Source organism: Trachemys scripta, chromosome 5 (genome assembly GCF_013100865.1).
Source record: "Trachemys scripta elegans isolate TJP31775 chromosome 5, CAS_Tse_1.0, whole genome shotgun sequence".
Lineage (NCBI taxonomy): Eukaryota > Metazoa > Chordata > Testudines > Emydidae > Trachemys > Trachemys scripta.
Window position 1 is genome coordinate 37,727,528 of NC_048302.1, and position 26,918 is coordinate 37,754,445.

General features: G+C 41.1%; 1 protein-coding gene across 1 annotated transcript in view; it reads right to left on the reverse strand.

Annotated features, from left to right (window-relative positions):
- SEC24D (SEC24 homolog D, COPII coat complex component) overlaps nt 1–26,918 on the reverse strand; it is a 96,693-nt gene that overhangs the window by 18,626 nt on the left and 51,149 nt on the right. Inside the window, exons 9-13 of the mRNA XM_034772959.1 lie at nt 20,588–20,726; nt 18,082–18,197; nt 7,836–7,960; nt 2,753–2,944; nt 1,941–2,034 (exon numbers count right to left, since the gene is read on the reverse strand). Of these exons, the coding sequence (XP_034628850.1) occupies nt 1,941–2,034; nt 2,753–2,944; nt 7,836–7,960; nt 18,082–18,197; nt 20,588–20,726 (666 nt within the window). The remainder of the gene's footprint in view (nt 1–1,940; nt 2,035–2,752; nt 2,945–7,835; nt 7,961–18,081; nt 18,198–20,587; nt 20,727–26,918) is intronic.

Sequence of the window (26,918 nt, forward strand, 5' to 3'; positions counted from 1 at the left end):
AACCTTGTGCTGTCCGGGCATCACACAAAGCTATCACCCTGACGGAAGTCTCAGCAGAGAATCCAAAGACTGAATGGATGCTGAAATTGAAAAAAACAAAAACCTTTTTAGGTGGTCCTTCCAACTCAGGCCAGATGCACATAGGTTGTAGGGAAGTCAATATGGGCTGTCTGTGTACACAGAAGAAATTGTGCCAGATCCTTGGCTTGGTGAAAGATAGCAAAGCTATGCTGATTTACACCAGCTGAGGATCTGGCCCTCTTTCACTAAGTCCATTAATTCAGCATCTAGCATAGGTGGTAAATTTAAAAAAAATGACCTCATACCATACTGAGGAATTTAGGACTTTTATATATTCTTCAACTAACTCACCACCACCACCACAAATCTTCTGCCCAAATTTTACCTAAGCTTCCATTTCACCTGTTTATGAAGATAGTGTGATCATTTTAATAATTGCTAACAGCTGGCAGGACAGCAGCAGTTGGATTCTAATAGGAATGTTCTGCACTGAAGTGAACAGAATGTCAAAAGTGTGGGATGTTACAGATATAGGAACACAAAGAAAAACAGTCTACATGGCTAATAGGATGACTTGCAGAATAAATGTACACAAGAAGTTTCCAGATGGGTCCAGATTGATCTCTGTTATAAAGTGAATTCATTACTAGGTTTCTAATTCTTGTGCCTGTACCTAGTTTATATTTGTTTCTTTCTTTCACTTGTGACATCCCTCGGCCCGCACCTCTTCCCGCCGCCCCCATTGGCCTGAAGCGGCGAACTGCGGCCAGTGCTGAACCTGCGGACGTGGCAGGTAAACAAACTGGCCCAGCCCTCCAGGGGGCTTACCCTGGCAAGCTGCGTGCCAGAGGTTGCTGACCCCTGGTATAGTGGCTTGAATGTGCTGCTAGAATACCGCCTTTAGCAGGGGGAGGTCTTTAGACTGGCCAGCAGGGAATGAGAGAAGTTCAACACACGTGTGGTAGGGAAAGAGGCAGGGGCTGCTGCCTCCCTCAAGCCCCACTTTGGTTCTCTGCTAAGCCAGTGGCTGGGCAAAAGAGGCATGGCCAGCTGACTGGCTGCTATGTTCCCTGCAACCACCTATTTAAGCTAAGCCTGGCTTTTCTAAAGCCTCTTATTCAAAACTCTCCAGTTAGCTGCCAAGCCCTCCCTCCCTTTACTTATAGCTGTGCCGCTTATGATGCTGTGGGGATCTGACTGACCCCTTGTTTTTAGGGGCCAGGAAGGAATTTTTTCCATTGGGCCAAACTGGCTTGTAGTCCAGTAGGTTGTTTTTGTTCACCTTTCTGGCAGCCTCCTGGAGGTACATCTGGGTTAGAAACAGTGGGATACAAGGTTCATATCACACTGTTATGACTATTGACTCATCACAACCAGTGTGGGTAAAGGCTAACAGGGCCAGCGCCCAGAGGTAAATGAGCCTTGAGAATGCACAGTTGGACCTAGTGCTCAGAGTGGAGGAGTCGTCTGAAGATTTTGTGGACAGACGTTCCCCCACCCAGCCCTGTGGATTACTCCACCACCCTTATGTGGGAGGTGTGATGGGCGGAAGAGTTTCACAACTGAGCCGAGTTCCTGAGATAGACTGGGGAGGATCTACCTGGTTTGTGGTAAAAGCCCAGTAATTCTTACTGGACTCAATTAAATGCCTAGTACATGAGAACCAGGGGTGGGCAATGTAGTGCCCGTCCCCAAGATATAATTAATAAAACTGTGCTGAAACCCGTCCCAGGTGTCTGTCAATCATTCACCTGCTTGTCCTGGTCAATAATGGAATCTAAGTTCTGGAAACTATCTGTGGTTTCTTTTGATTTCCCACTGCAATTTGTGGGAGAACTTGGCAAAGTCATTAGCAAAGTGAATTTTTGTAGCCTATCCTAATAAAGACTTTGTTCTCACACACGGAGGAACATTCTAACCTTTAGTGCTTCCATGCCAGCCTGGATAACAGGAGCAAAGACAGTCTCACTCTCATTAGTGTCTGCAAACATCTCTGGAATCTGGTCCAACAAGCTATGAAAGGGAAAAAGGATGAGTGTTTCAGCTGGTTAGAATACTTGTGTTAATACCTAAAAATCTGTAACATATCAAGCCTTTTTACACAATAACTTGCTTTCCATTAAAATAAAATTCAAAGAAATTTTTAAAAGAACGAGGAGTACTTTTCCAGCCACTATAAAACTGTCTGGATTTTCCATTTTACAAAATGTACACTTTTAAATTTAATTATAAAATAATGTCAAGTCACACATGATACTGAAATATAAAAAATAGAGTAGCTTAAATTTGGGGAGTAACTGTACTAGGAGGACTTCAGGAATTTAAGATCATGGTTAGCTTGTAGCATGCATATCAGTGGAGTGAAATACATGCACTATACTACACAATGCTCCAACCCCTTTCCCAGTGTTCTATAAGCAATGTCCGGTACATTGTGTTCTCTCTTACACATGGGGTAAATTTTGCCTTCTATCTCAGCTTTGAAAAGGCCAGCTGATAGCTTTTTTCTGTGTTTCAGAACTGGAAAATTAGGGTACAAACTTTCTAAATGCTTGCTTGCCTCTAAGACTTTCAGATAAAAACAAATACAGAATAATCCAGTTTATTTCAAGGCAGTGATCTCTCCAGTGATTTCTGGCTGACTTTTTGGAAGGATCATTATTTGCTTTAAGCCATAATGAAGAATATTCATATTCAATTCATATTCAAATATGAAACATTATTTCTTTACTTGTTCACAACAGATCGTGATTCCTGAAAGTTGACAAGGAAACCATCCAGCAAAGGAACAAAGACTTCTCCAACGTCCGATACTACCATCATCTGAGGCTGAGCTAGGTTGCTCTTTACGTTAAAGAAATGAAGAACTTTGTTATAGGTGACAAAGCCAACTCGAATAGCTGTGGTCTCTTCTTGCTCTTCTCTGTGAGAAAAATATAAAACGGAACAACTGGAAATAATTTTGAAATATTTACTTTGCAATAATAAGAGTTCTTTGAAATGCCAGGGTGCTGGCAGATAACGTCTGTGTGGTAGAACAAACAACATCAAGATGAAATGTCCCAATCTTAGTGTTAGTGCTAGTTAATATAATCTAATTAAATTAATTGATATAAACTTTTTTTTGGTTGGTTTCTTTAAATCTATCCTATCAAATGTGCCTCCTGTCCAAAGGGCAAGTCGCGAATATGGAATCAATTAAGGAAAAGTCACATATAATTTAAAAAAGAGACCCAGTTAGTTGAAAAATCTGCTTTATCGGAAACAGATTAAAGTTCAATGATACTTACTGCTAATGACTGATGACTAATGGAACAGTAATTACACTTATTGGGAACATCTTCTGGTGATCTAATGGTACTTCAAGACTTGTGAGAGTCAATCTCATGTTGCTTCTTTCTCTTTAACAGCCACTTTCATTCCCTCCATAGTTGTGTTATGTACCGTATAAGTTGTTCAATCAATACTGCTTGTTTCTGGCTATATGTTTGCTCCTATCAGGTCAACAATGGATATGGGGCTGCCACACTGCGTATCTCACAGCTGTCCCTCTTGCAGGAATTTTGCCAACAGCAGATTCAGCCCTTATTCTTATGAAGAGAGTGCCTCTACAGCTCCCTGGGCAACAACATTACTACTAGTGCTGGTCAGACATTCATCTGATTCTTTTCCCCCATTAAAACACAACAACATTGCTTAAAAAAAGAAAAAGAAAAAACAAAACGTGGGCTATCCAGGTTCAATTCCTGATTCTGTCATCCACTTCCTGTGTGACCTTGGACAAATCATTTAATCTCTCTGTGCCTCAGTTCCTGTAAACTGGGGATAACAACATTTCCCCACCTCACAGGGCTGTACGACTATATATTCTTTAGCGGTCACAAGACACTCAGAAGCTGCAGTGACAGGACTCAGATGTATTTAGATTGTTTTTCCTGTTTCCCTTAATCTACAACAGAAGTCATTCAGAGTGAAAGTGTATGATTGCCGTTTGTTCATGGAACAAATTAACATGATAGAAAGTCACTAATCCACAAACCATATACTATAATTCTCAAACAAACAAACTCCCAGAGGTTTCACTCATATGCTCTGCAAAAATTTAATAGCCCAATGCTGCGCAAAGTCTCATGCTACAAGGAACTTAAGTGTATAAAATATATTACAGTATGTATACCAGTATGCTAAAAAGTTCTATCATACGATGTAACAGTTTTGCAAAATTGTTTTTAAAAAAATCTACCAGCCTAGGAACAACATCATTACCCACCCTTTCCTATGATAAGAATGATGATAAAAACCACAGGTATTTTATTCACCCACCCAAATAAATTATTTATCTCAGAAGAGAAGAACTCTGTCAGCTAGTCATAAAATTAAAATGCATTTGTCAAGATAAATGAAGATTGCCCTGAGTTTACCCTTCAAATATTAGGTGTTAGCTGGACACCATCTTTGTCCAGAAAAGACTGGCCACATTCTCTCTGTGGCAGTCTGCAATAGTTTATGAGTTGATCTGTGATGTACTGAGGCCCCTCAAAAGCACATTGATAGGATGGAAGCCACCATCACGAGGACCCGAGTGATGAACTGGCTTTGTGCTGCTCCTCTACACCAGGGTAAAATTTACTCTCTGTGACCTAGTGGGAATCACAAACAACCAATGTGCCACTCTCTAGAAAATCAGGTCTCAGCTTTCTCCACCCAAACATTACAACAGAAAAAAAGGTTTTGGAAAAGACGACCTCTAGACCTGTTCACAATGCCCAGATAGAGAACCCATGCTCTGAAAAATGTGTGTCCTTCAATAACAGTAAAATCCTGTACCCAATTAAGTCAATGGCAAAACTCCCCTTGACTTCAGAGGAGTCAGGATTTGGTCGTGATTGTTTGCAGTTGAATATTTTTTAAAACGCTGAGGAAATATTTCTTCCGTTGTTTAAAATAAATCAGATTTTTATTTTATTTTTATTTTATTTACGGTTGTAGACACAATCCTGCCCATGGACATGTATATGCTCCCACTAATTGGCCCTGTATGTTTTGTTCTCTTGGTCCCTGCTGTATATACAGTCATAAAGTAACAACAGTGTAAATTAACACTAAGTGGAACAACTATAAAGATAACAGTGTTTAAATAAAAAGCCCTCTTATCTTACTACAGAAATATTTTCTCTACAAATCAGCCGCTAGTCAAAGTGTATCATTATGCATTTTTAAGGCCAACTTTTCTGCTTGCATAACTCCACTGATTTCAGTGGTGTCATCCCAGCAGAGATTCTAACCTGGAGTCTCAAAGTCCCAGCCCGTGGGCCATCTGCAGCCCAAGAACCTCCCCACTGCGGCCCATGGAGGAGAGACTCAGGCAGACACGTTGCCAGCAATGTCTGCTGCAGGCACTGCCCCCCCGCAGCTCCCATTAGCTGCGGGAGAGGGACAGAGATACCATCACTAGACCCTGGGCAGAGTCAGCCATGGAGGCAGCGTCACTTTTTTCCACAATGAATATAAACAAGTCAAAATACTGAACACAACTGTCTAATGCCCACCTTGCTGCAATCCTGAAGGTTTCAACTGCTCAGTCACTTGAGGCCAAATATCAACAAACTGACAGAACTGAAGCGTTGCCAGGTGCCTGGCAAACACTAAAAACTGTCTGGCAGGCGAAGAATTGTATAAAGTTGTATGACAGTTTTATTATTTCTAAGAAATTCGAAATAAAAAATACAATATAAACATTTTCTTTTCTGAACACCATCTTCAGTGACATTATTGGCCCGCTGGGAGGATTTGAGGACTGGCACTGGCCCTAAGGTAAATTGAGTTTGAGACCCCTACTCTAGCCCATGATCTGGCCTTTGGATGAGCCCATGCTTATGCTCTGGACATCCAGTACGCACAAGCAGTGGGAGAAGGTGAAACAAACACAGTGTTTTATTACAATTCCTATTTTGTTGAGGGTCAAGCAATAAAGAGAAAATATTACATGAAAGAATCCTGACATGGTATTTCCTATCAGATCTAGCTATTTTCAAGATATGTTAAAAATGAATTGCCTATGACGATTCACAAAGTTAATTTAAAATGTAAAAATTCTCATTTTTCTTTTCTCCAATCTGTAATTCTCATGTCAGTGTAGAATGTTAATCTGCCATTCTTGGCTCATGGGAACACAGCCTGATCATAAAAGGATTACTTTGATCAAAAATGAATCAATGGTCTATACTTCCTGGGCTACATTATGACATATTTGAAATAACTTTGCAAACTGCACCTAGATAGATGAATCATTTCTGAAGGGAAGGTTCTAATTCTCCCCTGCCACTCAGACACTGTTACTGGGTTACTGATGTAACCACCAAGAAGGCTATTCCAACATTCAGTATCTTGACAAAGCCAAAGGATTAATAATACTCTGCACTTATATATTCCTTTATTCTGTGGAAAAGAGGTGCACATATTAGCTAGTTAACCAAAACACCCTTAAGCAACATGCATCTGGGCAGTTCTGTAAGAGGATACTCTTCACGTATCACCTCAATAGTGAATTTTGCAGTTTTCTCTCTTGAGTCTAAAGATTAGTCATGGATGTGGAAGCAGACAGCATTAACTAACATGGCTCAAACACATCACAGTTCTCTTTAGAGCCTTCCTGGTAGGGGTTTAAGTCCTAATATTCAGAGCCTGATTTTTAGAAGTGCTGAGCACCCACAAGTTCCAGAGACTTCAGTGCCTAAATATACATTTGGGGGACTGGTTTTAAGCACCTGAATTTGAACATTTTTACCTTACAGTTTTAAGCAACTATGGGAAAAACAGAGGCCCTGATAAGGCGATAGAAAACTCTAATCCCTTTTAACTTGGTATGGGAGTTGCCTTTCCCGAGACTCTTGGGGTAACCTACCCCCAGACCCTTCCAGTCATTTAGGTGCCTAAATACTTTTGAGGATCTGGGTTTACTCCTTACCCACTTCACTTGCCCTTTCTCCTGCCTATCAGTAATCCATTTCCATAGAACTACCTGGCATAAACCCTTAGCTCCAATTGCCCTGAGCAGATATACTTCCTTATTACTAAAGACAAAGAGCAATACCTTTAGCATCTCAGAAACGTGTATAATAAAAATAATTTTAACAAGAGGCGGTGATATCTATTGTAATTTCATCTCATCTTCTTGCAAAAGTTTTTATCTACAGCAGCCGAGTGCAAAGATACATTGAAATCTCTGCCATGGTATGTGGGGAAAAAAAAAAAAAAATCAGCAAATTTTGTTAGACTGCCTTATATGGATAATGTTAATACTATTTCCCTTAAAGGAATTAAAAACTATATGAAAACAAAAAAACAATTCTTGAAGAAAATGTGGGTTTTTTAAAATCTAATTACAGTATTTAGGATCTGATCCTGCACTGAGATTAGCTAAGACAGGCCTTTATACCTATTCAGAATCCTGTTGGCGATAGGAATTGTGTGTTTTCTCTTTGTACTCTACATGTACTTTATATTAATGTTTTCAGGATAATTCATTTTTCTTAACTGTCTTTATTCAAGTTTCTAAAACCATAAAAACCAACCAAATCTTCAACTTCCATAACTTCTCTTTACTTTTCACAAGTTAAGCAAGTCTCGATGCCAAACTATTTTAGAACTGTCAACAATGTTAAATATGTAGTCTAGTATGATCTGTCAATTATTGTCCTAAAATTCTTTTATCATAATTTTGATATTTTCTGAAGCTTTTTTTGTTTTCTCTGTTCAGCAAATGAGTTGTTGAAATGTGGAAAATTATATAAAACACACTGTGATCTCTTTACCTTGGAAGTTTATCCAGCACAGTCTTCAGCTCATTACATATGAGTTTAACAAGGCCACTCTTTATGTTACTATATGACACGTCGATCATGAAGATATAGGCTGGTGAGTTTGGAGGCTTGTTGTTCTACAGAAAAAACAAACAATCATCATCCACATACACAAAGCAAAACTAGAAAGAGTGACACATTAAGGCCAACAAAACCTACAGACTGCTCAATCAGGCAATCCAAATAATTATTTGATGGTTGACATCTATACTAAATAAATTAATAATAATTAAAATGATGATCTAATCTTTGAAAAGCACCATCTCTGGAATAAAACATTACAGGATAATAGTTTCCTGCTAGTCTAAAACATCAAGGTGAAGGTGTTTATTCGGAGTGGACAAATATTACAGGAAGTTTTCTGTAAACTTTCAAATGTTTAAATAACGTCTCTTTGGCTCTTTGCACACCTTTTATTTTTCCTTTCCATGTACATTTGTATAATAGCATTTCACTAGCATAAATTCTTCAATTCAATTTCCATCAGCATTTGTACCAAAACACTGATAAGCTATAGGAGACCAATCAAAATTAAGCAAAACAACTCAATCACTTTAGGATCTGATCCTGCACTGAGATTAGCTACGACAGGCCTTTATGCCTATTCAGAGTCCTGTTGTCGATAGGAATTGTGTGTGTTTTCTTTGTGCTCGACATGTACTTTATATGAATGTTTTCATGATAGATCATCTTTCTTAACTGTCTTTATTCAAGTCTCCTCAGGATGCCTGCTGTGTTGAGTGCTTTTTATTCTGACATGCATGCTCTTCAACATTTTCAGGGCCAAGACCAAGCCTGATAAAAAGCTTTCACCAGAAGCATTACAACTGATACCAAACTTTTCTGTCTACAATATTCTTTTTAACAACATATAAAATCTTTTTCTTTTTGCCGCCAGAGAGAAGGTTTTCTCCTCAGAAGTGCAACTCCTGCACTTTGACTGGCTATGAATAAGTATGTTTTGTGCTCCAGCAAATCTTGACAACAGCTGAATTTCGAACCACTGAAAGGCCCCCTGTACTTTGAGAAAAAGCTGATTTTATACAAGATAAATAAAGCATGAGCTCATATCATTTATATGTAAACAGAGCTAGGCACCCAGTAACATATTGGGTTGGTACTGATTCTTCTGGGTAAAACTTCTTGCATGTTATTTCTTGTTCGTACTGTAAGTAATGTATAAATGATGAACATACTGTACTAAGCTACACCAAGTTTCTATGTATAATGTTTATTTATACAGTTATTAAAAAGTGGGTGAGGTAATTTATTTTATTGAGCCAACTTCTGATGGTGAGAGAGACAAGCTTTCAAGCTTACACAGAGCTTTTCTTCAGGTCTGGGAAACATACTCAGACTCAGGGCTTGTCTACACCAGCAATTTACAGCGCTGCAACTTTCTCGCTCAGAGGTGTGAAAAAAACACCCCCCTGAGCACAGCAAGTTTCAGCCCTGCAAAGCGCCAGTGTAGACAGTGCACCAGCGCTGGAAGCTACGCCCCCCATGGAGGTGGTTTTTAGTAGGGAAACTAAAGACTGACTAGCTAAAGACTGACTGTGCCGTTACCACACAAGGCATGTTAAAGCGTTGCCACAGCAGTGCTTTAGCGTTACCAGTGTAGACTAACCCTCAGAGTAGAACAGATTGTTTAGCACAGGGGTCGGCAACCTTTCAGAAGTGGTGTGCCGAGTCTTCATTTATTCACTTTAATTTAAGGTTTCGTGTGCCGGTAATATATTTTAATGTTTTTTAGAAGGTCTCTCTCTATAAGTCTATATATTATATAACTAAACTATTGTTGTATTGTAAAATAAACAAGGTTTTCAAAATGTTTAAGAAGCTTCATTTAAAATGAAATTAAAATGTTAATCTTGGGCCGCCGGCCCACTCAGCCCGCTGCTGGTCTGGGGTTCTGTTCACCTAAGCCGGCAGCGGGTTGAGCGGGGCCTGCGGCTGGGACCTCGGCTGGCAAGGGTCTGGCAGCCAGAACCCCAGACCAGCAGCGGGCTGTGCGGGGCCAGCGGCCAGTACCCCAGACCGGCAGTGGAGTGGGCTGAGCGGCTCAGGCCACTGCCGCTCAGGGGTTCCATTAGGGTTACCATATTTCCACAATCAAAAAAGAGGACACTGGGGGGGAAGCCCTGCCCCCATCCACTCCCTCCCACTTCCTGCCCCCCTCAGAACCGCCAACCCCCCCCCCTTGTCCCCTGACTGCCCCCTCCTGGGACCCCCACCCTAACTGCCCCCTAGGATCCTACCTGTCCCCTGACTGCTCCAACCCTTAACCACACCCCTGCCTCATATTCACACCCCCACCCCCAGACAGACCTCCGGGACTCCCACACCCTATCCAACCGCTCCCCGCCCCCGAGAGGATCCCTGGAACTCCTGACCCATCCAACCCCCTCTGCTCCCTGCCTGCCTCGACCCCCTCTCCACACCCCTGGCCCCTGACAGGCCCCCCCCCGAACCCCCAACCCATCCAACCCCCCCCGTCCCTTGACTGCCACCTCCAGAAACCCCCTGCCCCGTCTCCAGCCCCCTGGCCCCCTTACCCTGCTGCTCAGAACAGGGTGTTGGGCTCCACGCGGAGCCCAACACGTGGCTGCACTCCCCAGCGTAACACACAACCCGGTCCCTGCCCCCGCACAGTGCTGCCGGAGCGGGGCACTGGGCAGCAGGGAAGAAGTAGTGGGGGGAGGCCCGATGCGAATGGCCCAGCTGGCCAGCGATCTGAGAATGCGGTTGGGGGGGGGGGAGGAGTAGCTCTACAACTGCCAGAGTCCAGCCTGGCCAATGATCTGAAGCTGCGGGGGAAGGGCTCTGGCTCCCGGAGCCCCATGCGAGCGGCTGAATTTCCTGCAGCCCTCCCAGCCACGCCTCGCTCTGCATGGGGGGGAAATCCCAGACATTTTTAGCTATTTACAAATTTCCCCCAGACGCTATTTTTAACACAAAAAGCCGGACATCTCCGGGAAAATCTGGATGAATGGTAACCCTAGTTCCATCCACCAGCTCCTGCCAGCTGGGATCCTGGCTGCCAGACCCGCTCAGCCCGCTGCCGGTCTGGGGTCCTGTCCCGGCCCACATACAGTGGGTACCTACCTTCTCCCTGGTTCTGGCCCATTCTCTTCCTCTCTCTGCACTGAACTGAGGGTGGGGGTGCACTGAGCACAGGGCTGGGGGTGAAGGAGCAGGCTGGGGGTTGGGGTGTAGAGTCTGGCCAGGAGCTAGAATGAGGGAGTGGGCTCAGGGTTGGGGCAGGAGGTTTGGGTGTGGTGTACTTACCTGGGCAGCTCCCATTTGGTGCAAGGGGTGCAGGTGGGAATGTGGGGGGCGGGGTGCAGGAGCTCCCGTTTGGTGCTCAGGGTGGGGGTGGGGATGTGAGCGGTGCATGGGGGGCTGGGTATGGGGGGGGTGCAAGAGTCAGAGCAGAGGACTGGGGGCATGTGAGGGGGTGCAGGTGTCAGGGCATGGGGTGAGGGAGGCTGGGTATGTGTGGGGGGAGGGGGTGAAGGAGTCAAGCAGAGGTCTGGGTGTGTATAAGGGGGGTACAGGGCTCAGGGCAGGGGCCTGGGGGGGTGTTGGGCGCAGGGCTCATGGCACGGGCTTGGGGGGTGTGCAGGGCTGCGGGGCTCAAGGCAGAGGGCTGTGTGTGTGTGGGGGGGGGGGCAAGGCTCAGGGAGGAGTCTGGGGTGTGTGTAGGGTGTGGGGCTCAGGGCTGGGAGGTATGTGGGGGGGGTCAGGGCTGGGGGCTGGAGGGAATATGTCCCTATTCCACCCCCCCTTTCCCAAAGCCCTGTCCCTGCTTCTTCTCTGCCTCCGCCGGGAGCAGCAAGCACGATGACTTTGCTCCTTCCTGACCCCCTCCCTCGTAAGGGCCATCAGTTGATCGGCCGGCAGGGAGAGAGAGATGGAGAGAAGGAGGAGGGGCAGGAACCCAGCACACTACGGGAAAAGGCAAGGGAGCCAAGGGAGCCGGCAGGACCAAGCTTCTGCCCCCTGCCCCTGCGGGAGGGGGTGGGGGGGGCAGAGAAGAGCGGGCCAGGCAGCATTTTTAATGGCACGCTGCTGCCTGCTGGGATTCTGGCAGGCAGCAGCGTGCCATTAAAAATCAGCTCGCGTGCCGTATTTGACACATGCCATAGGTTGCCGACCGGATTTAGCACAAGTAGTTAACACCTATTTGAAGGAACCATTTGAAGTGAAGTGGCCCATTAACACCCCTTCTATCATAAGGAAAGGAAGGGATAAAAGGGAAAAAAAAAAGGGGCAGTTGGGGAGGTGGGCAGGTTTGTTAGTGGGTTATAGACTGTTGTCATAAGTCGTAAATCCAGTGTCTCTATTCAGTCCATGATTTTTAATGTCTAGCAAAGTTATGAATTAAAACTCCCAGGGTCATCTTTTGAAGGTGTTGTGCAGGTTTCCTTTTGAGGATGAAGACTGTGAGGTCAGGTATGGAGTGATCATTTTGTGAAAAGTGCTCACCCAGAGGTGATATAGTATTTGTCTTATTTTTTCTGTGAGAGAGTTCATTCAAGAGCGTAGTGATTGACTGGTTTCACCCATTTAGTTGTTACTAGGGCCTTTAGTGGGGATACCACATGTTGTGATAAGCATACTTAGGAGCCACGAAGATATGTCTTTGCAGAGAAGTGGGTTGTTGATCATTGTAGCAGTGGAGAAATGTCTGCAGGTTTTGTATCCACTGTTCTTCTTCGAGAGATGTCCCTGTGGGTGCTCCACTCTAGATGTCCCTGTGGGTGCTCCACTCTAGATGCATCTCTGACAGGATGGGGTGCACACATGTCTCACCACACAGCCCAGGGACTTTGGTCTTCAACCGAGACCTCTCTCCATATAAATGTCCTAGAACTTCGAGCCATTCGCAATGCGTGCCGTCAATTCCTACCACTGATCAAGAACCAACACGTATGCATAATGACAGACAATATTGCATGCATGTTCTACGTGAACAAGCAGGGGGGAGCTTGATCCCAGTCCCTGTGCACAGAAGCTATGAAACTCTGGAACTGGTGCATTGCGAACAACATCCGGGTATGGTTTTTTCACACCACTGACATAGCTCAATCAAAGAAACAAACCTTTGTAGTGTAGACCTGGCCTAAAATGTTTCACAAAATGTTCCTTGGCTTTGTTCTGAAGGCACTGCTGGGAATGACAGTAGTTCAGTTTCCATGACTGTTCAGCTTCCATGAAAAGAACAGGAGTACTTGTGGCACCTTAGAGACTAACAAATTTATTTGAGCACAAGCTTTTGTGGGTTACAGCCTACTTCATCGGATGCATGTAGTGGAAAATACAGTAGGAAGATATATATACACACACACACACACAGAGAACATGAAACAATGGGTGTTACTATACACACTATAAGGAGAGTGATCAGTTAAGGTGAGCTTTTATCAGCACGAGAGAAAAAAAACTGTTTGTAGGCGTAATGAAAATGACCCATTGCCAGCAATTGACAAGGAGATATGAGGAACTGTGTGTGTGTTGGGGGGACAGGGGAGGGGAGAATAAGCATGGGGAAATTGTTTTACTTTGTGTAATGGCCAATCCACTCCCAATCTTTGTTCAAGCCTAGTTTAATGGTGTCCAATTTGCAAATTAATTCCAATTCAGCAGTCTCTTGTTGGAGTCTGTTTTTGAAGTTTTTCTGTTGTAATATTGCGACTTTTAGGTCTGTAATCGAGTGGCCAGGGAGATTGAAGTGTTCTCCAACTGGTTTTTGAATGTTATAATTCTTGACGTCTGATTTGTGCCATTTATTCTTTTACGTAGAGACTGTCCGGTTTGGCCAATGTACATGGCAGAGGGGCATTCCTGGCACATGATGCATATATCACATTGGTAGATATGCAGGTGAACGAGCCTCTGATAGTGTGGCTGATGTGATTAGGTCCTATGATGGTATCCCCTGAACAGATATGTGGACAGAGTTGGCAATGGGCTTTGTTGCAAGAATAGGTTCCTGAGTTAGTGTTTTTGTTGTGTGGTTGCTGGTGAGTATTTGCTTCAGGTTTGGGGTCTGTCTGTAAGCAAGAACTGGCCTGTCTCCCAAGATCTGTGAGAGTGATGGATCGTCCTTCAGGATAGGTTGTAGATCCTTGATGATGCGCTGGAGAGGTTTTAGTTGTGGGCTGACTGAAGGTGATGGCTAGTGGCATTCTGTTACTTTCTTTGTTGGGTCTGTCCTGTAGTAGGTGACTTCTGGGTACTCGTCTGGCTCTGTCAATCTGTTTTTTCACTTCAGCAGGTGGGTACTGTAGTTGTAAGAACGCTTGATAGAGATCCTGTAGGTGTTCGTCTCTGTCTGAGGGGTTGGAGCAAATGCGATTGTATCGTAGAGCTTGGCTGTGGACAATGGATCATGTGATGTGGTCTGTATGAAAGCTGGAGGCATGTAGGTAAGTATAGCGGTCAGTAGGTTTCCAGTATAGGGTGGTGTTTATGTGGCCATCGTTTATTAGTACTGTAGTGTCCAGGAAGTAGATCTCTTGTGTGGACTAGTCCAGGCTGAGGTTGATGGTGGGATGGAATTGTTGAAATCATGATGGAATTCCTCAAGGGCTTCTTTTCCATGTTTCCATGACTGTTCAGTCTTTAGCTGCCCTACTAAAGCTAGCAATGATCATTATTTAAGGTCTCATGCAATGGCGTTTTTGCTTGTTTGTTTTTATGAGGTGGACACCCATCCACTAGGAAATGGTCCAAAGCCAATCACGTAGACTGTTCCACAGCCATCAAATAAATAGTCCCAGTCACTTACTGAGTCATATTTGAAACACAAACCTATAAATGATAAGCTCCACTTCCTCATTACCTATCCCCTCAATTATAACATTCCCATCCTCCAGACATTTACCCTAAACTTAAAACTATGGCCCTCATTCTCCCTTCACTTGCACCATTGTAAGGCAGGAGTTCTACTGATCTGGGAGGAAAAGCAGGCCATGTTTTTACAAGCTGTTTTGATTTCAGTATTTGGACCCTACTTTAAAAAAAAAAATCAAATGTATTTTTGTAAATCCCACAGCAGTTTATAAAACGATCTTGGCTAATTTCTGACATATATATGATAGAAATGAGATGTTGTGCTTTTGCCACATCCGCTTAACAGAGGAGCAATAAAATAACACAAAACAGCTGTTATTTGTTAACATTTTCTGTAGCTGTTCATCCTCATTGTTTGATAAGCACAAAGGAAGTGATCCTTCAGTTTTGGTCTGAGATTTGGAAAAGAAAAAAACTTTATTGACTCAGACCAAAGGGAAAAAAAACATCAAATAACTCTGTCAGAGTCCCAACAGGCAATAGCTTAACACTTCCAAAGAGGCTTTATATTTCTAACGGGTTTATTTAAAAAATAAATAAACCTTGAAACAAATCCACATGAAAATCCACTTTTGTGACAAGATTATAAGAGCATGCTCCTTGACAAAAAGCTACTTCTCAGACCTCCTGAATGAATTAAGCTTTATGACAAGAGCTTTGGATATAAAACTATTACCTGAATCAAAAGAATCAAATTCTAGAACAAACAACAAGTATCTTGAAGATATTTTAACGGACACACACGATAGACAAATTAATTTTCAAAAGTTATGGGGCAGCTTCAGCTGCCATAAACCAGCACTGATGGAGCTACGTCCATTTACTGTAGCTATGGTTCCTGTACTATATTCCTATTCCTCCCCCTCCCTACATATCTATATAGTGCAGGAACCTCAGCTACAGTAAATGGAATGAATATGAATATATAGATATATATTTTTTCCCTACTTGAGCTCATTTCAGATCTCAGACCTGATCCAGATCCCAGTGAAGTCAATGAAAAGGTTCCCAATCATTTCAATGATCTTTGAATCAGGCCCCAAGTGAACTATGGGGTCAACTAATTAGCTTGCTGAGTTCCTCAAGTTTACTAACAACATAAATACATGCTTACTAAAAACTTAGCAATAAGTTGATGTTCTGAAGCCAAATCCCTGACTTCAATGGAAGTTAAGGGCATTCAAGACCATGCAGCCACAGAACAAATTCTTAAGCTTATCATGACTTTGATCCTCCTTCCACCGGAGCTAATAAGAGTTTTGTTGGTCTACGATGAGAACTGAATGTGGATGGACAGAGAAGATCACACTTGACATACTGTGAATTAAGCTAAAAGTGAGCAAAGGTATGTTCAAACAAGGATTTAAATACTTCATATTTGGGAAAATACCAGCAAGTTCTCTCAAATAATTTTATGTGCGTGGCACGCATGTTCGAACAAATCTAGCACATACCCAAAATAAGCCATTTTTTGATTATGCACTAGAACCACCAAGACAGATCCCTCCACCTGGACTGAGCCCTCCTAAATCCCATAGGGCTCCACGTGGACACAGGGATCCAACCACACACTTCTCCTTGCAGGATTAGGGCCCTTAGGAAAAGAATTCTTTATGAAACTAATATAAATAGCCACACATGTTTTCTGTGAGTGGAAACACTCCATCACTGCTCAGGCACTAATTGTCACCACTTTACTATTAACGGGAACCGCGATCAAATACCAGCCCATTCTGTCTTCAGAGATGTTGTCTGCTATTTAATGTTAATTTGAGAAAGCTATTTACTTTATCAGTCTCCCTGGAGGTGGTGGTGGGGAAATGCATTTCAAATATCCCTTGATTTTATAACATGTACCTACACTTTATTTTTATCAACACTTTTCTGGATTAAGCTTAGATTAGTTTTTGGCCAGATTTCTAACATGGATAAGGAGTTTGATCAGCTATTACTGACCTCCCCACAGAAGAAGACAGAAAAATCTAAAAGGTTAAACTAGTGCTGCACATGGTTTAAGTTAACAAAAGGCTGGATTTTAAAATCTTTTCCTCAATTTAAGGTGTTTAGATATCTGAGCTCTAAGAACAATAATGTGCTTAGACATCTGACTGAGCTAAACTGCTTCTACAGATAAGCACAACACGGCTCTGCAATTGTTTTAAAAAGTGAACTCCTGGTAAGGACAGGTTCACAATTTGAAGCCACCTCTGGGGTAGGAAGGCAGTCAGGCAGACATGCTGTGCACAGCAACCTGTGTGCACACAAGTAGGGATGGGAAGTGTATGTTTAGCCAAGAACATTAGGCAAACCATTACTCTTACCAAAAGTACCAGGGGATCATTTGCATCTACAAAGAACAGAGAAAACTCAGTTTATCAACCGTAGAAATGTAAAGGGCTTATGTGACCCTGCTGGGTTATGAAATGGGAGCTCCAGGTAGTCTGTTTCGAACCCGAAGCTCAGATCTCTAAGTCACCCACAACCATTATGATTTATTTTTACAACTAACCATGCTGAACTGATCAAGCTCTATTGGGAATTCTCTTAATTCCCCCACTCCCCACCTACAGTTTAAGGGCCTTTCCCAAAATACACCGGAATCACGGGAAAGACTTCCATTCACTTCAATGAGCTTTGGATCAGGCCCTCAGTGAGTTCATAATATGAAGACCAAATCATACTTCTACAGCTAACAGTGGTCAAACAAACAACTTTTCATTTTTGGGAAAACTGGTAGGTCAAATTCTTAGGCTGAGATTTTCAAAGCAGAGAATGAGATTTAGCCACACATCTGCCTTTAAAATTAACAGAAGACATGTAACTAACACATGACACTGCTTTGAAAATTTCAACTGTAGCCTCTAGAACAATGCCATGTAGTTAGGACCAAATCAAGGCCCCTGGTGAAACTTAGTGGATCCACACACTTTGCTGCAGTGCCTTGTAATTCTTATCTGACAGTCATAATTCAACAATTGTTATAACAGGAACCATGAGCAACAATGTTAATGGGGGTGGGAGGGGGAGGTAGTTTTGATACATCATTCTATGCTTCCAGCTACAATTATACATCCGAAGAAGTGGGCTGTAGTCCACAAAAGCTTATGCTCTAATAAATTTGTTAGTCTCTAAGGTGCCACAAGTACTCCTGTTCTTCTTTTTGCGGATACAGACTAACACGGCTGCTATTCTGAAACCAGCTACAATTTTGAAAATGTTCATAGACTTCTGAACTTCTGGTGTGAACTAGAAAAAGCCTTTATTCTGCTTTAGGTATTTAAAAGATTCAGTTTGTTTTGACATAAATTTGTAAACAGTTTTCTGTGCTGGAAATACTTACTCTGCAATAATCCAATGTAGCGACATATTCATATGATCCTAGAGATAACTCTGGCCTCTCGTAGTGGTCTGTTCTTCTGCCAATGTGGTCCAGATGTTGAAAGAAGAATGGAGGGACTAAAGAAACAAAACAGTAAAACTAATTTTTCTTCTTTTAATAAACAACACGGAACCAATGCAACCTCCCATTTCATGACTTGAGGAAGGAGTGCAAATGCTTAGCAGGGCAACTCATTTTATGCAGAAACAGTGCAGTTTTAAAAAGAAAAAAAATATTTTGTGCTTATTGTCACATGTGCTACTACTGTGTTTGAAGCACTGGATCTTTTCCCTCATGAACACTCAAATCTTCCACACTCATCCTGCACAAGCTTGAGTAGTTGGGGATGGTACAGGCTGGGGAGAAGAATCTGTCTTTCCAAGGATGCAAGGACAGCAGGACTACTCCAGGCTTGCTACTGCAAACCTGAAGCTGTCGCAGTCCCAGTGATGGATGCCAATGGATCTATAGAATCAGAGTCAGCAGCACCACCTCTCCACCAGCCAGCCCCACTCCACCCACAAGTTCTGCCTCATAGAAGGTAGCTCTAATAGGGTTTACAAATCCTGGCCTTCTGTTCTGTTCCACTGTGTCGGGAGCATTCTGCAATCAGAGGAGAGGTGCAGGACTTCACAACTAAAAGCGAATGACAGATTACACTGCAGGATTCTTGACAACCTTAGGAAATGAGTCCTAAGAAAATTAAATAGTTGCATCTAAACTAGAGGATGGCAAAAACATTTCTTGTCTAATTTTCATAACAAGAGAAGGCAGCAACCCTTCGCCAATTCCTTCTCAGATACCTTCACTTAAGCTTTTTACATCTCAGTTTTCCCCCCTGTAAAATGGGGATACCTCACCAGGGAGTTTTGAGGCTCAATTAAAAGTTGTAAAGAGCTTTAAGACTCTTGGTTGAAAGGCACCGTAAAAGTACAAAGTATGCTTTAAACTGATATTCTAATGAATACTTGACGATATTTACACTGTTTATAATGAACACAGTATGTGTTTGAGAATTTAAATTGAACAAACAATACAACTTGCTATCTACTATACTTTGCCCAAAAGATTGAGCTTCAAGCCAAAAAAGAGTTGGCATGAATCTTTCAAGGTTCATGTTTCAGAGTTGAAAAGATTACTGTATTAGGGAAAGCACTATACCACTGTGATCCTGCTGAGGAAATCCAACTTGATACAAACGTCTAGAAAGACTAGTTCTGGCAAAGACTTGGGATCCAGCCAAAAGCAAAAGAACGCTTACTTATGAGTCACATGCAGCACACTTGAACAAATATGGCATGGTATCTTCTGTGAAAACCAAGCCTTGTCACAGTAAGATTAATAGGTGATTTAACTATTAAATGCATGGTCACGGACATGACTATTCTTACGTTGTTCTAAGCATTTGTTCTTTGCCAGGCACTTAAGCATTTTTAAATAAATTTATTTTCATTTGAAATTCTAGCTAGCAGTTTGGAATAGAGCAAAAACATATCCTGTGCTGACAAAGCATTTAAAAAAAAACTTTTGATGAAGCTACAGACTGGATTTCACTGTTTTGCGCGGCTGTATTTTGTAACAGTACATTTCTTTTTAAAAGTGGATTTGACCAAAGAGTTTCTGCATATTTTCTTAGTAAACTATTTAAAAAATAATTCTTATGGAATCTTATTGGGTACATCTCACTAATAATTTTCATATGCAGAACAACTAGTTGAAGGCCCATCATATGAGAGGATATTGTCAAAAACATCATCTTCCAGTTGTGGTTGTATTGCCTTTGTGGAGTGGAGCAAAAGGGCCATAACAGAAGTACAAGACCCAGTTATTCTTTCTACCCATTTCAGGGCCACACCATTAAAGAACGTGTGTTTTAATTGTTGCAATGTTCTGTCTCACCAGCACCAGTTTAAGAGCTGTTATTCTCAGTTTAAAGTGATAATGAAGAAATCCAATTCCATATTTTTACCTCCATAAAAGGAAACAGAAGAGTGAAGGTGTCACCAGAAGAACTCTACTGAACTTTATTTTTTGTAATGTAGTATATTCAATTACTGCTATTTCTTCAAAACTGTTCAATTATATTTCCTGAAATCTTTTCTATTGATATGAGACACAAGGGCTCGATCCTCTGTTAAAATAAGAGCAGCTTCCCTGATTTCAACAGAACCAAGCTGATTTGCAAAAGCTGAGAAACTGACCGATAAATGTTTTCAAAAGTTAAATACTTATTGAGGCAGACTAGGAATAGAGAATTTAGATCATAATGAATAACATGCCCAAAAGACTCCATAGATGAAGTACTGACTGCCCTACAGAGATGCCTGGTAAAAACTCCCATTCATTTTGATGGGGCCAGGATTTCACTCCAAGTAAGTAAATCAAGAAAATAATACTACAGATGCAATTTCCTGTTAGCATTAATGAATGAATGAATATACACAAATAGTAGATAAATGTCACTTACCATCATTTATGCAGTTGCAAAATCCACATTGATACTTTCTTCCCCCTTCAATGAACTGCATGAAGGGACACATATAGGCTTTGCATCTGTTGCATCGAATTGGCCCAGTCTCCCCATGGTTGACAACATAAAGAGGTGTCTACATAGAATGGAAAATAGAGCCATAAAAAGCATCCCTAAAATACTAAACCTAAAAACAGCCTGGAAAGATACTGGTGCATCTGAACTCTCTTGTTAATTATTGCTTCCTGATCAGCTAATTTCTGTCCAGGAGTCAATCCCAAAACTTTTAATTTTGCTAAGAGCAGGGTCTCATGCACTCCTCAGAGGGCTGGGCATTCAGGGTGAGCTACAGAAAAGGCTAGCTTTCTTCTTGCTGAAATGTTCCATGACAATAGTTGTAGTAAGTAAGTGTCTTCTCATTAGAGCTGCATGAACCCTTCCAAATTCAGTTAAAAGGGTAGAGAAATGGCCTGCACTGCAGTTACCCCCATTTAGGGCCCAATTTTGCCATCCTTATTCACAACAAATAGTGTCTTACTAAGCATAATCCATGTGACTAATTGCATAATAAGGGATTATTCAGTAAGAATAAGGAAGGCAAAATTTGGCTCTTAGAAGCCTATATCAACATTTGCATGCACTATCATAGTTACTCTATGCAGCCACAATTACATGCACAAATGAGACTTAAAAAAAAAAAAAAAAGATTCATACCGACCCTGAATAAGAAAAGCATCTCTATTCAAGCACCTCTCTTATGCACATACTGATATCCTTTTGAACTTCAATGGGACTTAAACACAGGGTTAAAGTTAAGCATGTGCTTAAGTGCTTCTCCTGAATCATACCCTTAATTTACAATAGTTCAGCAATAACAAAGTGGCAGATGAAATTGAATGTTGATAAATGCAAAGTAATGCACACTGGAAAACAATCTCAGCTACACATACAAAATAATGGGGGTCTAAATGAGCTGTTATCAGTCAAGAAAGATCTTGGAGTCATTGTGGCTAGTTCTCTTTCCTCAATGTGCACTGGCAATCAAAAAAGCTAACAGAATGTTAGGAACGGGATACATAAGACGACTGATAATATGTCAGTGTATAAATCCATATTACATCCATACCTTCAGAACTGTGAACAGTTCTGGTCGCTCCCTCTCAAAAAAGATACATTAGACTTGGAAGAGGTACGGAAAAGGGCAACAAAAATGATTAGGGGTATGAAACAGTTTCCATATGCAGAGAGTAAAAAGGCTGGGACTGTTCAGTCTGGGAAAGAGACAACGGGGGGGGGGGGGGGAAGGGGGGAGAATATGATAGAGGTCTATAAAATCATGAGGGGTGTGGAGAAAGTGAATAAAGGAAGCATTATTTACTCCCTTCACACAAGACAAGAACTAGGTGTCACCAGATGAAAGTACGAGGCAGGAGGTTTAAAACAAACCTAAGGAAGTACTTCATACAACTCACAGTCAACCTGTGGAACTTGTTGCAAGGGTATTGTGAAGGCCAACAGTATAACTGGATTCAAAAAAGAATTAGATGAGTTCATGGAGGATAGGTCCATTAGTAGCTATTAGCTAAGATGGTCAGGGATTCAACCCCATGTTCTGGATGTTCCTAAGCCTCTGACTGCCAGATGCTGTGATTAGACGACAGGGGACGGATCACTAGATAACTGCCCTGTTCTGTTCATTCCCTCTGAAACATCTGGCTTTGGCCCCAGGATGCCAGGATTGTAAGCTAGATGGACCATTCTTGTGTTCTCCATAGGTAATGTTTCTTGTGTATGTTTCAGTTGGCAGGATGGATTTCATTCTCAAATTTGTTTGTCCAAACCACTATCTTTAATAACATGCTTAAAAGAGACAGCAGTATTTTACCCACAAAAGCTTATGCCCAAATAAATCTGTTAGTCTTGAAGGTGCCACGGGACTCCTTGTTGTTTTTGTGGATACTAACATGGCTACCTCCTAATAAAAGAACTCTGAATACAAGGATCCAACATATGTTTAAAAATAAGTTAATCTAGTATTTGTGAAGTTTACTGAATTTCCAGCTCTGATGATATACATGTCCTCCATTTGCCCACAGAGCAGGTACATCAGGAGTTGCATCAGTGCAAGCTTCTTCACCATTCTCTGCCAATGTGCTTCAATCCTGAGTTGGAGGAACCCCGTAGGGGTGAGAGAACTCTGCTTTCTCTGATAACACAATCTTCCTCTTCCAGTGGGGCAGGATGTAGCTTTTAAATAAGGACTGTGCTAACTTGATTATTTTGCTGGTACGTCATTTCCATGTTACTTGTCCTTCTGATTTAATTAAAGTTATTATAGTTAGATTAAAATGCTTTGGATGATTGGATCTTGGGAGACAGCAGGCCCACAATGGGAATTAATCCAACCCTAAGGTTGTAGGAAGTGCTGCAGTTTACACATGGGTAGAGGGGTACAGGTACAGTATAGATAATTATGAGGATGGGGGAAGTTTATTTACGTGAGTGCTCCAGGCTCTCCGTCCCCACCCAAAGCGGTCCCAGAACTCCCAGGGAGCTGCAAAGACATTCTGCTCTTCTGGAATCAGTCTGCTTCGCATCTAACATATATGGCTTTCTGTGAAATGCACTGCCCAAGAAACCAAGGATATTTTCTCCTAGACCTGTCTCTGTTGATGTAGTATCTTGCTCTTTTGTACAGAGCATGTCAAAACTTACATCGTGTCAGGGTCACTTGCTAGAGTGCAAGATTTAGAAACAATGTTACTATTCAGTGAAGGAAAATGCAAGCAGCAAATGCACTATCTCAGACTCTGGTCAGTTTCATTACATTGAGCAGACTTGATTACTGCCTCTGTCAAAATCAGAATTAATGGGAGACACTTTCCAGATTTCTCCCTCAGTAACAGTCATGCAGAAATTGAAGGATTCCTGCAATTATATTTCAAGGGTTTGCAAAGGCATATTGGAAGCCCCTAAATAAATGAAACAGTGTTCTCTTCAATTATCAGTGATGGTTTATTACGCACAAATTTCATTTTACATATTTTTCTAACCCTCAGCCCCAATTTAGTGAACCTAAACAATAAAAAAGTAAATCCAGAGGATAATATGAGGTAACTCTCCATGAGACGAAGAATGTTAAAAGCTTTATGTTTTCTGCTAGTAAATCCACTGGAGCTTTGCATCTAATTTATGCTGCCCCTTCACAAAGAAAATGCATGTTCCAAAACAGCACTATCATGTGCTTGTGTCTTTTATTGCAGTTCAACAGACGTGAAAAAGATACTGGTAAATAGTAACCCTTATTTTTCCTGTTAGTACCCACTGTTTACAACATCTTTTATTGTTTGTTTGTTTATGTTTTTATGGAGACACTCATTTATTTCTCCTAACGGTTTTAAACATTTTGGCAAAGATTTTACATATATCATCAAACTTTTACTGCACGTGTCATAAATATGTCCTTCTGCTCCAATGAAGTATCATTAGTTTATTTTCTTCCCCACTCAAAAGTAGAGTCAAATACAAATTAAGCAATAATGTCAGCTAGCAACAGATTTGCAAAAAATATCAAGGAAAATTTTCAGACATGGGTGCCCAAAGGGCACCACATGCATGTGCTTTAAAAATAAAATTTAAAAACTTTTATGATTATTAGTTTGCAATTTTCCAGTTGTACTATTCTACCACAGCATGTCAGGTTGCATCACTCACCCTGTACAACCTCAGATATATTGAATACATGGTTAATATTACCAAACCGATTGTGTAGCCAGGCCTTGATAAAAATCAGACATTGGATTTGTATTTATGCACATTAATAAGGCAATTTTTCTAACCTCAATTTTAATACATTTAGTACTGGGCGATTACTTCACAACACTACAAAGAAAAAACAAACATGTTAAGAAAATGGAAAAAACTGTCACAGCTGCATTTTTTAAAAAATGCCCCAAAGAAAACTAGATCTTTAAGCACAAACCATAAGTAAGAGTCCTCACTAAAATTAATGCCAGAAGAGTGCACTTTCTTTTTAAGTTCAGAGCCTGCACATGTGTCCATTGCCTTCTCCATATTTAATAAATTACTTTCTTGGACACAGATTTCATAAACAAAAAAATCCAAACATGATCTTTCTTCTGTTCTCACATTTGGAGTATAATTTTTACTTCTTTCCTCCTAAACCCACTTAAAAAAAAAAAGTGGTCACCAAAGGAGGCTGTTTTATTAATATAAGTTAGAAGAAACAGCAGCCCAAGGCTCCAGTCCTGCAAAGAAATATATATTTAACTTTACACACCAAGTAGTTCCCCCTAAAGTCAATGGGACTATGCACAATGCATAAAGTTAAACATATGTCTAAGTCTTTGTAGGATACAGCCTAAGAATACTTATTTCTCTTAACATCCCCTGGGCCTGATTCTACTCTAATATACATTAAAGTAAATCAAGCTCAATTCCAATGAAATCACATTACAGAATCAGGCTATTTAGAAAAAATACTCTTTAAAACAACAAAATTATATACTCTGGTAGAACCGCCACTATCATGCAGGACACCCACAGTATTATAAAGTTCTCACCTAACATAATGACTGCAAATATCCCTGAAAGCAGTACTGGATGCACATATTTATATCATTCCTTAAAGTTACTGAAGTTTGCATCTCATTACAATACATTTTATGCATCAATTTTATTTTAAACTACTATGTTACTAATGAAAGACATCTGATAATAGTCAAAGTGATCTGAAGGCCAAGGCCAGAATAATCAGTAATGTTAAATCAAAACTATCAAAGCACTATTTCAGAGAGAAGAGTAATGGTTTTTAAGAAAACCTCAGCTAATAACTACATATAGATACCCACCCAACATTGTAGCCTTGCAAATTTCTGTTTACCCACCCACCCACTCTGGATGAGCAATTTTCTTTGGATGGGGGAGTAAAAAAACTATAAATTTTAAAAGAATCGTTATCGTCCTCTTTATCAGAGTGTGATAGTAGTTTTTGTATCTGGGTTGGAATATGTTCATGGGAATTTTGCAAGGCTTTATATTAAATGCAATTACAAATATTCACTGAAGGGAAAAAACCACTAAAGCACACACCAAAAGAACTGTAACTACCTAAAGCCAAAAAGTAATGTTGGATATGAAAACCATATTTCTATGTGCTATAACTTACTTTCTATAGGTGTCACTGTGCACCAGAAAATCATAAGAAGAGAACCTGCTCGTGTTCACATGAAATCAACTGCAAAACTGTCATCAAAATCAGTGGAGAGGGATAATGTCCAGAATTACAACAACAGGATTTAGAAATACCAGGCTAACATTATTTACCATTGATTTGGCATAGTGCAGCATTATTTGTAGTGTAATAAAAGAGTACCACCCATTACATATATAGGGCCCAATTCTCTTCTCATATAAATTTTACACTACTGTAACTTCATTGAAATCCATGGAGTTACTTCCAGTTTACATTGGTGTAAATTAGTGGAGAGTCAGACCTATTGTTTGTTAATTCAAACAGCCCGCAGTTTTCTTAATCAGATTGTGGCTGCCGGCCCCATCATACACCATCTTCCTCAACAGAACAGTAGGGAGGAAAGCCCAGCAAAGAGCATCCTCAGAGATTTCCTCCCCTCTCATGGGTAAAGTGGCCATGGGCTCTTGAGTTTGTGTATAAACAGGCTCCATATCTAGTACTGGCGGAAAGCAAGAAACTGAACAGACCAGCCTCTTCCATTTTAATCATCATGGGCATCATTTTCCAAAAATTAAGCGGAAGCATTAAGGTTGACAGTGACTATTAAAAAAATAGATATGTGCAGCTCTGTAATTCGCTACCATTAGAACTGCATCTCTGGCCCCAAGAATTGAGAATCACTTCTGGCTCAACTTCATCTATCTGCCCATTTATTATATTGTCTCCATCTATCGGTTTACTTTAAGAGGTACAGAGAGAGTAGGTTGAGTTCTTTGGTCAAAAAGTATATAGACAGCAGGTATAAAAGTTAACTAGCATTGTTTTGAGTTGCAGGATTTGCTTGTATTCCCTCTGCCCTCCATTCCCCCCCAATATTTACATTTTTATTCTCTAAAAGCTGAACAAAATTAAAGGAAACAAGCAAAATTTATTACTGAATAAAGCTAAATCCATAGAACATATTGTAAACTTAGTAACAACACTAATTTCAGAGTAGCTGTGCTGGAGTCACTGGAGTTACTATGGGTTTACACTGACAGCAGAATCTGGATCATAATCTCAGGGAAAAAACTACATATTTTTGATCATTCAGATTCTAAAACAGAACATAAG